Source organism: Protopterus annectens, chromosome 11.part0 (genome assembly GCF_019279795.1).
Source record: "Protopterus annectens isolate FY-2018-M chromosome 11.part0, PAN1.0, whole genome shotgun sequence".
Taxonomy (NCBI): domain Eukaryota; kingdom Metazoa; phylum Chordata; order Ceratodontiformes; family Protopteridae; genus Protopterus; species Protopterus annectens.
The window spans coordinates 1,556,636,251-1,556,650,277 of record NC_056745.1 but is presented as its reverse complement, the minus strand read 5'-3'; the positions used below and the strand labels follow the sequence as shown (position 1 = coordinate 1,556,650,277).

Sequence of the window (14,027 nt, the reverse complement as noted above, 5' to 3'; positions counted from 1 at the left end):
AGAGATTTACCTATTATGTGATGTTCATTGGGCTCATCATGTCCATGTAAGTACATGGATATAAAAGCAGTATTATACCATGACCCCCCCCAAAACGTGCACGCTGCTTGGCCAGCGTGCCCGTTGTAAATCGAGTTATACTAATGGAAAAAGGTCCGGTCGCCCGGACTTTTTTCCATTAGTATAACTGCTTTTAAAACACTGTCTCGCTATGTTAATGGGTTTAACATAGCGAGGCAGCTTTAAAATAAGCAACGGAGATCTCCGTTGCTTATTTTAAAGCTGTCTCGCTATGTTAAACCCATTTAACATACTGAGACAGTGTTTTAGCAACGGAGAAAGCAAGATCTCCGTTGCTTTTTAGCTATGTTAAATGAGTTTAACATAGCGAGACAGTTTTAAAATAAGCAATGGAGATGTCCGTTGCTTATTTTAAACTGTCTCGCCATGTTAAACTCATTTAACATAGCAAGACACAAAAGCAACGGAGATCTTGCTTTCTCCGTTGCTTTACCAACTCTGATGTACCGCGCAGGCGCAGTACATCAGAACTGCCGCGGATGCCAGACATCTGCGGAAGGGCAGTAAACAGGCATTATACTATGCCATTATTTAAGAAAAGTAACAGTTTCTTTTCTTAAATAATGTCATGGTATAATAGCAATAACCCACTTCTGGGTGTGGGTAATGCTAAATTTACCCACGGTTGGCTTTGTTTGGTCCCTCAGGCTTCGCCCTCGGGACCAAACCACGCCAACCGTGGGTAAATTTAGCATTACCCACACCCAGGTGTGGGTTATTGCTATAAAGAACAGCAGCAAACAGGATAAATGGTTCACTGGGCCCAAAAGTGTAAAAAATTGTAGCAAAAAGTAAGAATGTGAATCAAATCCCAGCACCAGCTTTAAGCATACGTAGCTATTTAGCACAAACCAGTCCAAAGTAGTCAAGTAATCCAAGTTTATTGCGAGTGCTTTCGCAGTAATAACGGCTGCTTCATCAGACAAAAACACACTTCAACCTTTCCCCTTTTTAAAAACATACAACCAATCAAAAAATTCTATACCATCACATGACAGTATTTAAAGTGCTACAGTACTAAGAAATTCATACATAAACAGAATAAAATATCGTGAATAAAATCCAAACGTAACATTCACATGTAAACATATGGATGTTATGTTTGGATTTAATTCACAATATTTTATTTTATGTGATGAAGCAGTAGTGATTACTGCAAAAGTGCTCACAATAAACTTGGATTACTTGAACACTTTGGACTGTTTTGTGCTGAATTGTTACGGATGCTTAAAGCTGGTGCTGTGATTTGGTTCACATTCCTACTATTTGCTACTGGGATATAAAAGGCTGTACAGGAAATTTGAAAGCTTACAACATGGGATGGGGCTAAAAAAAAAAAAAAAATTAGAAGGGAGTTTGAGTGACTGTTAAGTATGACATATGACATATAACCGCTAAATGCTCAAACATGCACATTATACTCTTATGCATTCATATAGGTCCTCACACCCCATCCCTATTTCTGTCTTCAGTTCAAGTAAAACATGACCTCAGAGGTCACAGTTTCAATTTGTATATTTTACTTCCCAACTTTTTAACCACCACAGTTATCTTCTGTGCATCCCTCTACCAACTTACTTCAGCTGTGGTCTTTGGCCTTACCTACGGACTCAAACCCCCCTTATAAAATAACCTCGCAGTCTGCTAGTTTTGAATATCACCTTTTCATACCGCTAGTGTTTAAAAGTGCTCCAGAGACCAAAATTCAAAAATCCTTTACAACAAACCATATTCATACACAGCTTATTGAATTCCATGTACATGTTCACTGAGAACTTTAGCTGCCACCCATTACCCCCAAACTAGGAGTTTTACTTCTGAGGTCAGCACAGAAATGTACTTCACAGCATTCACTTTTTCACATTTGCTGAATATGTGAATTCCACAATTTCCTTTCACTGAGAAGGCTCCTCAAACCATAATGAATGGAGGATGTTTGACTGCCTTAATCATATGCTTTGGATTCAGTAATTTGCCAACAGCACTTCTCATGTAATTATAGCCTAACCCTCACACTTGCTGACACATACTTTCATCAGTAAACAGCACTTGTTCCCACCAATCTGTAGACTTAGCTTTCCTGGCATGACAAAACTTTGTCCAATCTCGAAGCTGCTTCTTTTGTCATCAGCAGTTTCTTAGCGGGTCATCTTGCCACCAGATTAAAATCTTCTGCTAGACATCATCTAACTGTTCTGGAGCAGATATTTATTCCCCATTCTTTAGCCAGATGAGCTATTTGGACAGACGAGGTGCGAGTACTTGATGTAACAATGCTATTCAGACATCTGTCATCTCGGAGTGCTGTCTTGCGACTCCAGCCACAGTTAGCACAATGTGTTTCACTGCCCAAATGAATGGTATTTTGTACTCCACATTGGAAAATAGCCAAACATTTACCAATATCACATTGGGAGTAGCCTCCAGAGTGCAGTGCTATAACTTGTCCCTTTATAAAGTCGCTTAAATCATGCATTCTACCCATTCTAACCAGTATAGATCATATACATAAATTTATCAGTTCTCATACAATTTTCGGTAAAAAAATCACTGCAGAGAAGCAAAACTGTATAAACATGAAACACAGACACTCTAAACAATCAAAATAATGAAGATATGCACATAATGTAAAATTAACATATAGGTTCATAGGTCTGTACTAGGCTAATGGCCCTGGAGCCTTTACAAGCCTAACCCATAGGATTACCCTGGCATTGTGCCACCCAACCTTAGTTCCCAGTGCCTCTGTCGAGTAGAGCTACTGGAGTGATCCCAGGGTGAATTTTCTATTTCCCATCCACTCATCAAGATTTCTCTTGAAGAGGACCAGTGAGATGCTCTGCTTGACATGTATGGCAAGTCTATTCCATAGAATGGGCAGTCTATGGGTTTTGAACCTGTTCTGTTGATTGTGGTAATGAGGTTGAGGTCTCTTGAGCATGTAGTGTAGAGGGATTGGGATTTATTTAGATGTAGCATTTCTAACAGAGCTGGGTCAGACATGCCTTTGTAAGTCAAGCAGAGATCGCCTCTAAGTAGGCGATATGAGACAGAGAATAGTTGGAGTTTTTTGAGTCTGTCCATATAGGGCAAGTGTTTAAGGGCTAGGATCCTCTTTGTGAGGTATTTTTGCAGCCTCTCCAGTTGTTGCAGGTGTCTAGTGAGGTACATGCCAAATGGGGTACTGTACTCAATGATTGGCCTAATGAGGGAAGAGTAGAGGGAGACAATGACCACTTTCTTCCTGGATGCAAAACTCTTAGTAATGAGATGTGCCACATAGAAGGACTTTCTGAACACAATGGCAATGTGGCGGTCAAAAGAGAGGTTCTGTGTTCAGTGGACTACCATCGATGTGGTAATTCAAGGGAACCAGGTTTTTCCCAAGGGGATGATGACACATTTTCTTGGCATTGAGCTTAAGGCCATGGTTCTGACACCAGTCGTTGGTCTCAGTGAGGCCTTTCTGTAGGATGTCAACATCACTTGGGGGAGTTAATAATGGCTCCCAACTTGCAATCGTCTGCAAAATTTGTCAGCCAGAGTCCCTTCGTGTTGGCCTGGACTTCAAAGAAGTAGATACCAAACATTAGAGGACCCAGGACTGAACCATGTGGGACTCCACTTGTGACTGGTCGGCAGTTTGACTTGGAGTCAGCTACTTTCACACTGTGGGTTTTATCTGTGAGCCAGTTTGCAACCCACCTAATGATATAGGGGTTGATGCCTAGCTTAGTGAGTTTTTCTATGATTTCCGAGTGGGGAATGGTATCAAAGGCCTTGGCCAGATCAAGGTTAGCTGTATGAACCACCTTGCCTTCATCCACAGCTCTGGTAACTGACTCGAAAAAGTTGACCAAGTTGAGCAGGCATGAGCTACCCTTCACAAAACCAAACTGTGTAGGATCCAGAGTATAGAGACTCCCTACATCCTGGTTTATTAGATCCATTATGATGCATTCCATAGCTTTGCATATCAGACTTGTCAGGCTAATGAGGCGATAGTTCCCAGGGTCTGTAGTCTCTCCTCCATTGTGGAGAGGGATGACTGTAGCAGTGTGCCATTTGGTAGGGACAAAGCCTGAGGTGAGGCTGTGATTGAACAGGGCACACAGGTAAGGTGCCAATTCACTCAGTAGTTCATGTAGAACACAGCCAGGGATATTGTCAGGTCCCATAGAAACTGTATTCTTGGACAGTGCTGTTTTAACCCATGCAGCAGTAATACTGGGTGCCTGGCAATCTACTGGTATTGTGATTGGTCCGTTGGGGGAGGGAGAGGGGTAAATTTGGCACTGAATCTGACGGCCAGTATATTGGCAATATATGTTGGCTCGGTATAGGAAGTACCACTGTGCAGTAGCTCAGAGCAAATCTGGGTATTGCCATGGAGATTCTTTACATAACTATAGAAGGCCTTGTGGTTGTCTTTACTATCTGCTGCAATTCTGTTTTCATAGCTAGATTTAGAGGATTTGATGAGGGAATCTCAACTTTTTGTTGAGGCTGATAGAGTTTTTCCAGTCTTGGGACTTCACCTTATTCCACATCAGTTTCCTCCTTCTGTTGTAGAGTTTGTTTACAGCAGAGGACCACCAGACTGGCTTCCTTTTTTGGAGGACAGCGTCTTGGTTCTACTGGGTATGGTAAGATCCATGCATTTGTATATGTGTTCTTACAGTGCACTGGTGTACGATTCGGCAGTCATGCAACTATTCTCCATTTGCATGAGTGTCGTGAAGTTAGCCATCTCTGTTTTTTAGGAACCCAAAGTTAACTTTGGAGAAGTTTTTCATAGTGATTACCCTTGCGGGGGGGTGGAGGGGGTGGATTTCCAAGATGATTAGTTTATGGTCGGATCTAACCAGAGAGGAGTTGACTATTGGTGTAAAGCAACAGTCATCCATGTTAGCAATGACCAGGTCAAGGATGTTGCTACCTCTAGTGGGGGTAAGAACGAGCTGGTCCAGAGCATTGGAATTAAAGAATTCCAGGAAACATTGGGCAAGTGTATTGGTACATGAATAGTTTTTCCAGTTAATGGAGTGATAGTTGTAGTCGCCCAGTATGACAGCGTTAGGCTGAACCCTAATATTCTCCAGGGTGCTTAGGAACATGGAGTGTGAGTCTTGGGACATGGTCGGGGACCTATAGCAGGCTACAATATGAATCGTTGTCTTACTCAATGTTAGCTGCACCTGAAGTATCTCAGAAGCATTATGTTGGGCTACCAATCTGGAGGCCTGCACACCCTTTATGAATATGGAAACACCACCGCCTTTGGAGCTTCGGTCCAAGTCCTGGGGCCGAAAGGTGTGGAATGAGTTATAGCCTGGTAGTGCAGGGGTGCTTTCTGCTTCCTTGAACCAGATCTCTGTTACAGCATAAATGTCAATGTTCTCCATTTTAAGGAGTATTTCGAGCAAGTGCATTTTGAGATTTAGACTTCTAGGGTTGAGCAGCATGACCTTCAGATTGCATTTGTTTGTAGCTGTTACGGTGATAATTTCGTCTTTGCAACACCGCCTAAAAAAGGTACTATAGGGGTGGCAAGAGCCTTGGCCAGTATCCAGAAGCCCAGGGGTGACAGATGCAGGCCATCTCTGGCAAAGCATTGAGGTCCGTCAATCATGTCATCCCAGGCAGACAGATACCGGATTCCCTTAGAATGACACCAGAAACTTAGCCAATTGTTGAAATCAATAATTTTCTGCTTGTATTGTGGTATTATTCTGGATGATAGTAGGATGCTGTTCATGGCTATGGTCATACCCACCTGGGCTACATAATCCAAGAGCTCCTCCATGTCTCTTTTCATGTAGTCCAGGAAGGTGCATCTTAGGTCATTCAAACCCACATGTACAATGACAAAGTCATATTTGTACCTGTTGTTGAGAGACCCAAGTGCTTGCGTTATGTGGCGGATCCTGGCGCCTGACAGGCAGCTGACTGTTAATACCTCCTTATTCAACCTAGTGAGAGGGACATCAGTGTGTCTCACTATCGAGTCACCTATGACTAGTGTGTTGGGCATGCTGTTTTGCCTTAAGGACTGGGGTTAAGTGGCACACTGTTTAGGAGAGTTATGTGTCTCGTGATTAGTGTTGTGTTCTGTTGTGATGGTCGAGGGCATTTCTGCCTTGGAGGTCTCTGCTGTTTGGGTAGATTTTTATTGAGCGCTTCCATGAAGGTGTGTGTGTGGTTTGTGTTTTTATGTGAAGGCATTGCTGGTGTGTGTTCTGGAGGGCTAGGTGTTCCATGTGGTGTGGTACAAGTGCTAACCTTCTCCTCTTGAACAGCTATTCCGGTCTTGGCTGGAGAGTGCATGGCTTCCAATTTGGATATACAAGTGCATCACTCGCAAGTCTGAGTGTTGGGAGATAAAAGGAGATGGCTGTCAGTGTACATGAGGCAGTTGCTAAATTGGCTCAGGATGCCCAAGTTCACCAGGTTAATAGGAAAAAGAACAGGGAACTGACCTTTAGACATGCCTGGAGGGGTGGACATAATAAGTACTGGAGCCGTTTCCTTGTAGAACGTTTAATGCTGGTAGCACTTTTGTGTGCTACAATAATTGCTATAAGAAGTCTGGTAAAGTGCTAAACTAATAAGCTAGTAAAAGTGCAGGAGAGGAGAGAACTAGCATATCTAAGGGAAAAATTAAAGAGCAGATGTTGGCACCACTCAGAAGCTTACAAACAGTCCTGGATACAGCAAATCTGTATCTGGGCTAGACTAATTACAGGAAAGGCGGAAAACAAGTACAAATGTGGGCTTTTAAACCAGTACTGCAAACTTTACAGGCCATTTTGTTGAAAAATGATTGATGCCCTTATTTTTTGGCCACTACTGCATATAGCACATTTTTACTATCAGCGTATATAATATGGAGCTTTTCTCTCCAGGCCTCCAGCGAAAAGGGTCTTTGTCCAGTCAGACTTCCCTGGTAATCAACTGCAAATAAATAAATGGACAGACATGCAGGGCACAACTATCTCTTTTCAGTCTCTTACTGATACGTTCTTGACTTTTGCCTTGCTTTTCCGGCCATGAAAGACCCTGCCCTATTCAACCTCCTGCACCTCAAACATCTGTAACAACTGACTCAACCCTACATAAACAGTAAGACTCACTGGCAGGACATATTCCTTACCCACCATGTTTCACACCAGTGGAACAAGCACCTCCACATGTCAAACAATCAGTATTCTGGATGCATTCAGTGTCAGTCTCTATAACTGGACTGACAGCCATAACTTCTCCCTTGGGTTACCCTATGCAGCTCTTATAGACAGAGGTGACACTGTAGAGCTACTCTGTAATTCAAGATACTTATTTGGACAGGATCTTTATGTGACTACTTTCCTAGAACCAACCTAGAACTGTATGAATTTATAACAGGCTAGAGTCTGGTTAAGTTACTTGCATAGCAGCACAAGCTATCAAAGAGGAAGCAGGCAAACAAATCCAGACATCCTGAACAAAACTCATTACCTGCTCAAATCCTTAATCCTCTGAGCCACTATGTCACAGCTATTACTCCTGGAGTTGGTAAGATTCTGACTCATAATGGCTCATTCACATCCCAAACCAGCCCTACTTTATTACAACAGAATGATAATGTGTAAAGTGAGACTCATCCACTGCTGACGAATACCATTTAGAATCTGCAATAGCTTCTCTATAGAATGCATTATTAAATGGCCCCAAAAGGTCTTTTCCTGTGGATATTTTCTGAGTTTTGATACAACTACAACACTGTCAACATGATCCTAAAATAATAAGAAAACACTCCACCAGAACAGACCTTGATGATCTGAACATGTATTTACTTATTAATTTACTTATCAACAGGTAAATGGGAATGTTCTTGGGAAAAACATTTTACCCATGTAAAACAAAGCTCACCCCGTCCATATTCAAGTGCAGCTTGGATCTATGCAGCTCCTAAATACTTTACCCCATGCATGGATTTGGTCTGATCCCAGTTATTCTCATTTGGGATAATACATAATGATCAACCACAGGATGGGTAAAGCTAAATCTAACACCAAAAGGGATATATTAACTCATGCACCAAAAGGAAAATTGGCTAGGCTAAAAGTGGCCTGCAAAGGCAACTAGCTTATTAGTTACCTATGTACCACAAGGGCTCATTTTCAGCCAAGACTTGGTTATGGTCTTACTTCTCAAGTCACATCTTATGACTACACACAGCCTACTTATAAATATACATAATCCATTTATTATTTCTCACATTAATCACAACAATAAATATAGGTGACACAAACTAACCAAAGACCCCCAACTAATCAACAACAACAATCAAGAACACTTCAGCCTCCCACAACTGGGAACCACTGAAAATAAAATTAGTCAACAAGCACAACTTATATAACAAATGGACAAACTTGAATGCACGGATAACTTAAAACAACCCAACAACATTAGCAATTAGAGAATCTTGCTTCAAAGCTAATCACTGTGTACAACACTTCACACAACACATTTGCAACTGCTTTCTCAATAAAAGACCAGGACCCTGTATAAGAAGAGGTATCTTATTTATAAAGGAAAAATGCCACCATCCATCAACATACAACAGTAGCAGAAACACCACTGTTAATACTGATCCCAAGTGGCTTATGGTTTAAAATAGCACTAGGAAATTTATTAAAAATGAACATAGCCATGACATACATCTTCCACCAGCTGTCTGAGGCATATTCGACCACTAAATTAAAATCTTACATCAAAATCTAAGTAAACATAAACTCACCTTACTAGAAAATTTTAACCTTAAGTGGCTTTTGTCAAATAAAAATCACCTCAATAAAGAGCTTACCAGTTTTGTTCTAATCCAACTGGCATAGATTTCAACTGTCTCATAGTTTGCCTCATTTTTGGTCATTTTATGGCAAATTGCTGAGGATTGCAGTCAGTAAATAATAGCACATATTCAGGTTTCAGAATTCACATCCTTCAGAAAATGCATGCTTAAAGCAAAATGTGTTATAATAATTTTCTAAGTATAAAATATGAACATTTAAAAATATGTCTTAGATTTTTGGGCCTTTGTCCCAATACTTGTGCTTAGATAGAGGTTGAGAGTTATGCCAGTTGGTTACACATCCTACAAAAACCTGTACCTGAACATTAACCTCCTTCATTCTAGACATAATCATAACAAACTTTCCAGAAAGAGTCATCCAGGTGACTTTCACCAAACAGCTAAAGTGACCATAATCCTTTAATGACTACATGGACATTCAAACCCAAAAAACTCAAACCAAGAATTGTAAACATAAGTTTGTTCACTGAAATGCTAGGCTCAGAGCCTGGAGGAATTAAATGGAACAGACTTCTCAATTATACAAACCCTAGAACTGCACTAACTGAGCTCTACAACATTACAACGCATACAAAAGTGATTATCATGTGTTTCCTGGAAGTACTTGATCGAAATAAAGGGACAATGCATGTCAGCAAAGCTAATTGTTTAAACATCTCCCAAAAAGCAATACATGAGGTATCCCTGTAAAAAGCCATATGATGACAAACATAATGCCAAAGATATACAAAATAAACAGCGGTCATGTAGTAGTTCCCCAGATAATCCTAAGTACCCCCAAAACTTTCACAACCAATCTAAAACCTCAAGAACTAAAAAGAAAAACAAACAGTCATACCTTTCAACAAAGCACAAGAAATCAGGACAATGGGCCAAAATTAGGAACAGATTTTAAATACTGCTCTTGTAATCTCAATTGCTGTAAGACTTCCCATGCTTTGGAACAAGATTCCAATCTACATTAGGCAGAGCTCCTCGCTAACACTCTTAAAGAGAAACCTCGATGAGTGGATGGAAAACATAAAGTTTACCCCGGGGATCACTTCAGTGGCTCTGCTGGACAGAGGCACAGGGAACTAATCTACAGGGGTGGCAAAAGCCAACACATTCTGGCTAGGCTTATAAATGCCTTTGGGCAAATAGCCTAGTACCTACCTATGAACTTATAATAAGAGGATTTATGTTAGTGTGAATTTTTTGAAGGATGTGAAGTCTAAAACGTAAGTCTTCATTATTATTTAGGGACTTCAATCCTCTATGATCTGTTGGACAGCCACACATTTTAAGATGAAAATAATAAAACTGTAAGACCAAAATCTGGACACTCTGCAAGAATTCTGGACAGTTGAGATAAGCAAATAGCCAACTACTCAATGAGATCATCATATCCACGTAACACAATCACCCCAATTCCAGCAGAATCACTTCAGGGAACACCAACTTAAGCTACTTGATTTACCACTCTTCAATTATAACAGAAAATCAAAAATTGTGAAAAATAATAACATCCACAAATCTATTAAATGTACTTTAACCAAATTTCTGAGAATGGCAGCCTACCATATAGCCATATTTATAACCTCACCTTAACAAACAACACAATCCTTTACATTTGTAAGCATACTACCCTTAAACCTATGCCTAAAACTAAATCACCCACAACTGCACCTGACTATAGCCCAACTGTAATTCTCTGCCTGTCAGCTAATATTCTTGTGAAGTTAATCTACAACGGGTTTACTGACATCTCAAACTATGGCTTACTATCACAGACTCAGAAAAAGATTTAGCACTTTAACTGCAACATTGGCAGTGGCAAACCATTTATCTGTGAATATGCAGAAAAGGGTAATCTTACAGGAGCACTTTTTATAGATCTAAAAAGAGCACTTGCAACAGTAATTCATTCACTCATAATACTCTAACTTCAACAAAAATGAGACAGCACTGAAATGGTTGTTTATGTAAGCAACAAAACATTTACAGTGTAACACAATGATACTAATTCTGACAATGGAATTTTGATAGCAGATGTATCTTAAATTTCTACTTCAGGGAATTACTTTTCTGTGTCTTCATAAATAACCTAAAAATATATTTATCAGACATAAACAGCATCATTCATGCTTCAGGTAAATCTAAAATTAGACTACATAAAAACTTGCAAAAACATTTCAATAACCTACAGACTTGCGTGAAAAAAGCAACACAATGTTAATTAGAAAGTGTCAAACACTTAAAAAATAAAGCAACATTTTACAATACACATCCCCTAATAAACCCCTACCCATCTGTGACCACACTCAAAATACCCAGGAATTACATTTGATCAGCACCGTACACTCTATGCACATCCTGACAACATCTGTAAACATACACTGACCCAACTCAAAAAGTGCTTACAAGTAGTAAAACCTTCTATCCAGTATAAAGCATAGAAAGTTACTGTTATCAAACTGTTGATGCCAAAGACTGGATACTTACTTCTAATCAATCATCCATGCTTTAAATTCTGTTCAGAGCACAAATATACTGCAAATCACAGGATAAAAAAAATCATCCATTTTACTACAATGGGCAGTTCCACACAGCATCTCTGTAATGCTTTAAAGGAAGGCAATTTGTGCTGCCAATAACTGCAAAGGACAGCACTCCTCAAACATCTCACACAGAAGCTGCTAAATGTCTCTTATTGCACACCACTAGTCACAAAGTTAAAACATAAACAAATATTGCATCCCCTGCATTCTAATGCAGACAGTACAGTGCCCTAACAAGGTCCTCTTTCTCCAAAAGCATTGGGAAAAAGCCTTTATTAAACTAGCTCCACCCCCCCAAAACAAAAATAAAAATCACCTCCCCTGCAAAATTTATTCTATCATCTATTCAAAAAATATAAATGCAGATCCTCTGATACAAATACAGACTAGCTACATCATCTCCAATAGTCTGCATGCTACAAACACCACACCACAGATAAGAAATCCAGCATGTTGCATACTTACAAAAAGGTCACTTTAACATACTTAAAGCTGCACTGTACATACAAAATACTACCTTCTTTACCTGCATTAGGAGACTACCTCAGACTAGATGACAGAAAACAGAGTATGCCACGCAGATCTTTATTTTTTTCATAATGATCTGTTCTTATTTAGGCTACTTTAGTTAAAATGTTCATTAAAAGCTTGCTTAGTTACCTTTATACTTAAATACACAACATTTTGCAAAGCAGTCACCTTATGTAGTTTAAAGGTCTTTATTTTGCATGTATTCCTCTAAACATTGTATCATCCATTGGTGTATGACATCAGACATGTATGTCCTCTTAACAGCTTTTTATACCCCTACTTGGCCCAGGTCATGTCTGAAAAAGGTCTATGAAGCAGTTGAACAGGTGGCTACCAAACTAAAGCAAAATTTAAACAAGGTACACCCTCCAAGATACAAAATCAGAAACACAGATAATGAACGGCAAGCACAACACACACCTGTGATACAACACACATAACACATGTTATTCTTAAATGGGCCAAGCAGTTTTGATACCAAATGTAAAACAGTGGACCATTCTGACCTGAACATTAGTGCATCAAGAAGGGGCTAACATATCTAGCTATATGAGGAATGAGAAAAAAATAACCAAAGTGCTGGATGGCATGGCTGTGCCTGCTGTTATGCCAAGGAAACCACTGACTGCCTTAATCTGTCTAAATTTGTTAAAATCTGTCACATAGATATACCTGATACAGAGTCACTGGAATATGTCACAGTAAGCTTTCAAGTACATAGACACAGACTACAGATAAAAAAATAATAAACTATTAAAGTTCAGGTCTCTGCTGTTACCTAGTTATATTTTACTCTTAACTTGTTGAACTGTCAAATATACCTTTGCTGGTCTATTTTTCACAGCCATAAGCCAAACTGTCAAAAAATTGATGTGCCAATGCAGAAAGCGCCAACCAAAATCTAACAAAAAGTAAAGTGAACCTAAGATAAGGGCAATTAATAAAACTTGTTTGTCGGACATATGCTTCATGTTGTTAATTAGTTTATAAACTTCTTGGGTATTCAACACATGTTTAATGGAAATTCTAAGTGACAATCAAATTACTTACTACAGTGATGCCCAACAATAATAATAAATGTACTACCAAACATCAAAACAATGCAAGTTGGGCACAATAATATGCCATGCATTCAGCATCCCTGAAATGCACCGTAAAATAACCCGATCGGTCAGTAACTACCCCAACCCCGCAGTTAGCCTCTTCCATCTATGCTTACTAGTTGCATCTCACTCCTTACCTGACCACAAAATCAGTTTTTCGTGGGCTTCTTCTTGAGAACTGGAGTCCTCTGCCAAGATGATGGACGTCTGGCTGTAAGGTAAAGGCGACCCTAAGCATGTATTATATTTCAAAGATTCACAAGTAGATGTTTTCTTACAAGGATCTTTTAAAAACGAGTCGTTAGTCGGAGGCATAACAATCTGAGCGAGGGACAAGGGAATCAGCCAAAGCACCCACATCCAAAAATTGTTAACAAAGGTTCCTCCAAGGGAAGACATCTTGGAATCCCAGATTTAGTTAAAAGGGGAGTACCAATAACACAAGATCCTTAAATTTCGCCCCTCCTTTGATTCAGAAAACTTAGCGGATAACTTTTGGTTACTTTTAGTACCCCAGAGGCGGGACATCGTTGGAATGGGCGGTGCTACGTTGATTGGCTGATGCTAATGAGGTAACGTCATATTGAAATAAGTATTTATCGACAGATACAAAGTATACGTTTTGTCGTGTATATACTATAAATGATTGACACATATGTAAATCAGTGCTACTCGCTGAAGCGCTTGCGTGTTCCTGATTGGAATGCAAGCCGTGTTATTCTATGCCCAATTACATGATTGTAACTGAGGGGGGTCCGGAAAAAATTTGTAAAATACAGTTTGGCTTCTGAGAGACTGTTAAGGGGCAGCTGTAGTTAATTGAGAAGTAAATAATTAATTTTACTTTTCCAGGCTACTAATGATTATGTTCTGATCACGTTCAGCATAGTATTGCAATTATTGCAATATTCAATGCATCTC

General features: G+C 39.7%; 1 protein-coding gene across 1 annotated transcript in view; it reads right to left on the bottom strand.

The window, feature by feature from the left end:
- SMO (smoothened, frizzled class receptor) overlaps window positions 1-13,563 on the bottom strand; it is a 558,191-nt gene extending 544,628 nt beyond the window's left edge. Inside the window, exon 1 of the mRNA XM_044088830.1 lies at window positions 13,244-13,563. Coding sequence (XP_043944765.1) covers window positions 13,244-13,505 — 262 coding nt within the window. The 5' untranslated portion in view covers window positions 13,506-13,563. The remainder of the gene's footprint in view (window positions 1-13,243) is intronic.
- Window positions 13,564-14,027: the final 464 nt, after the last annotated feature.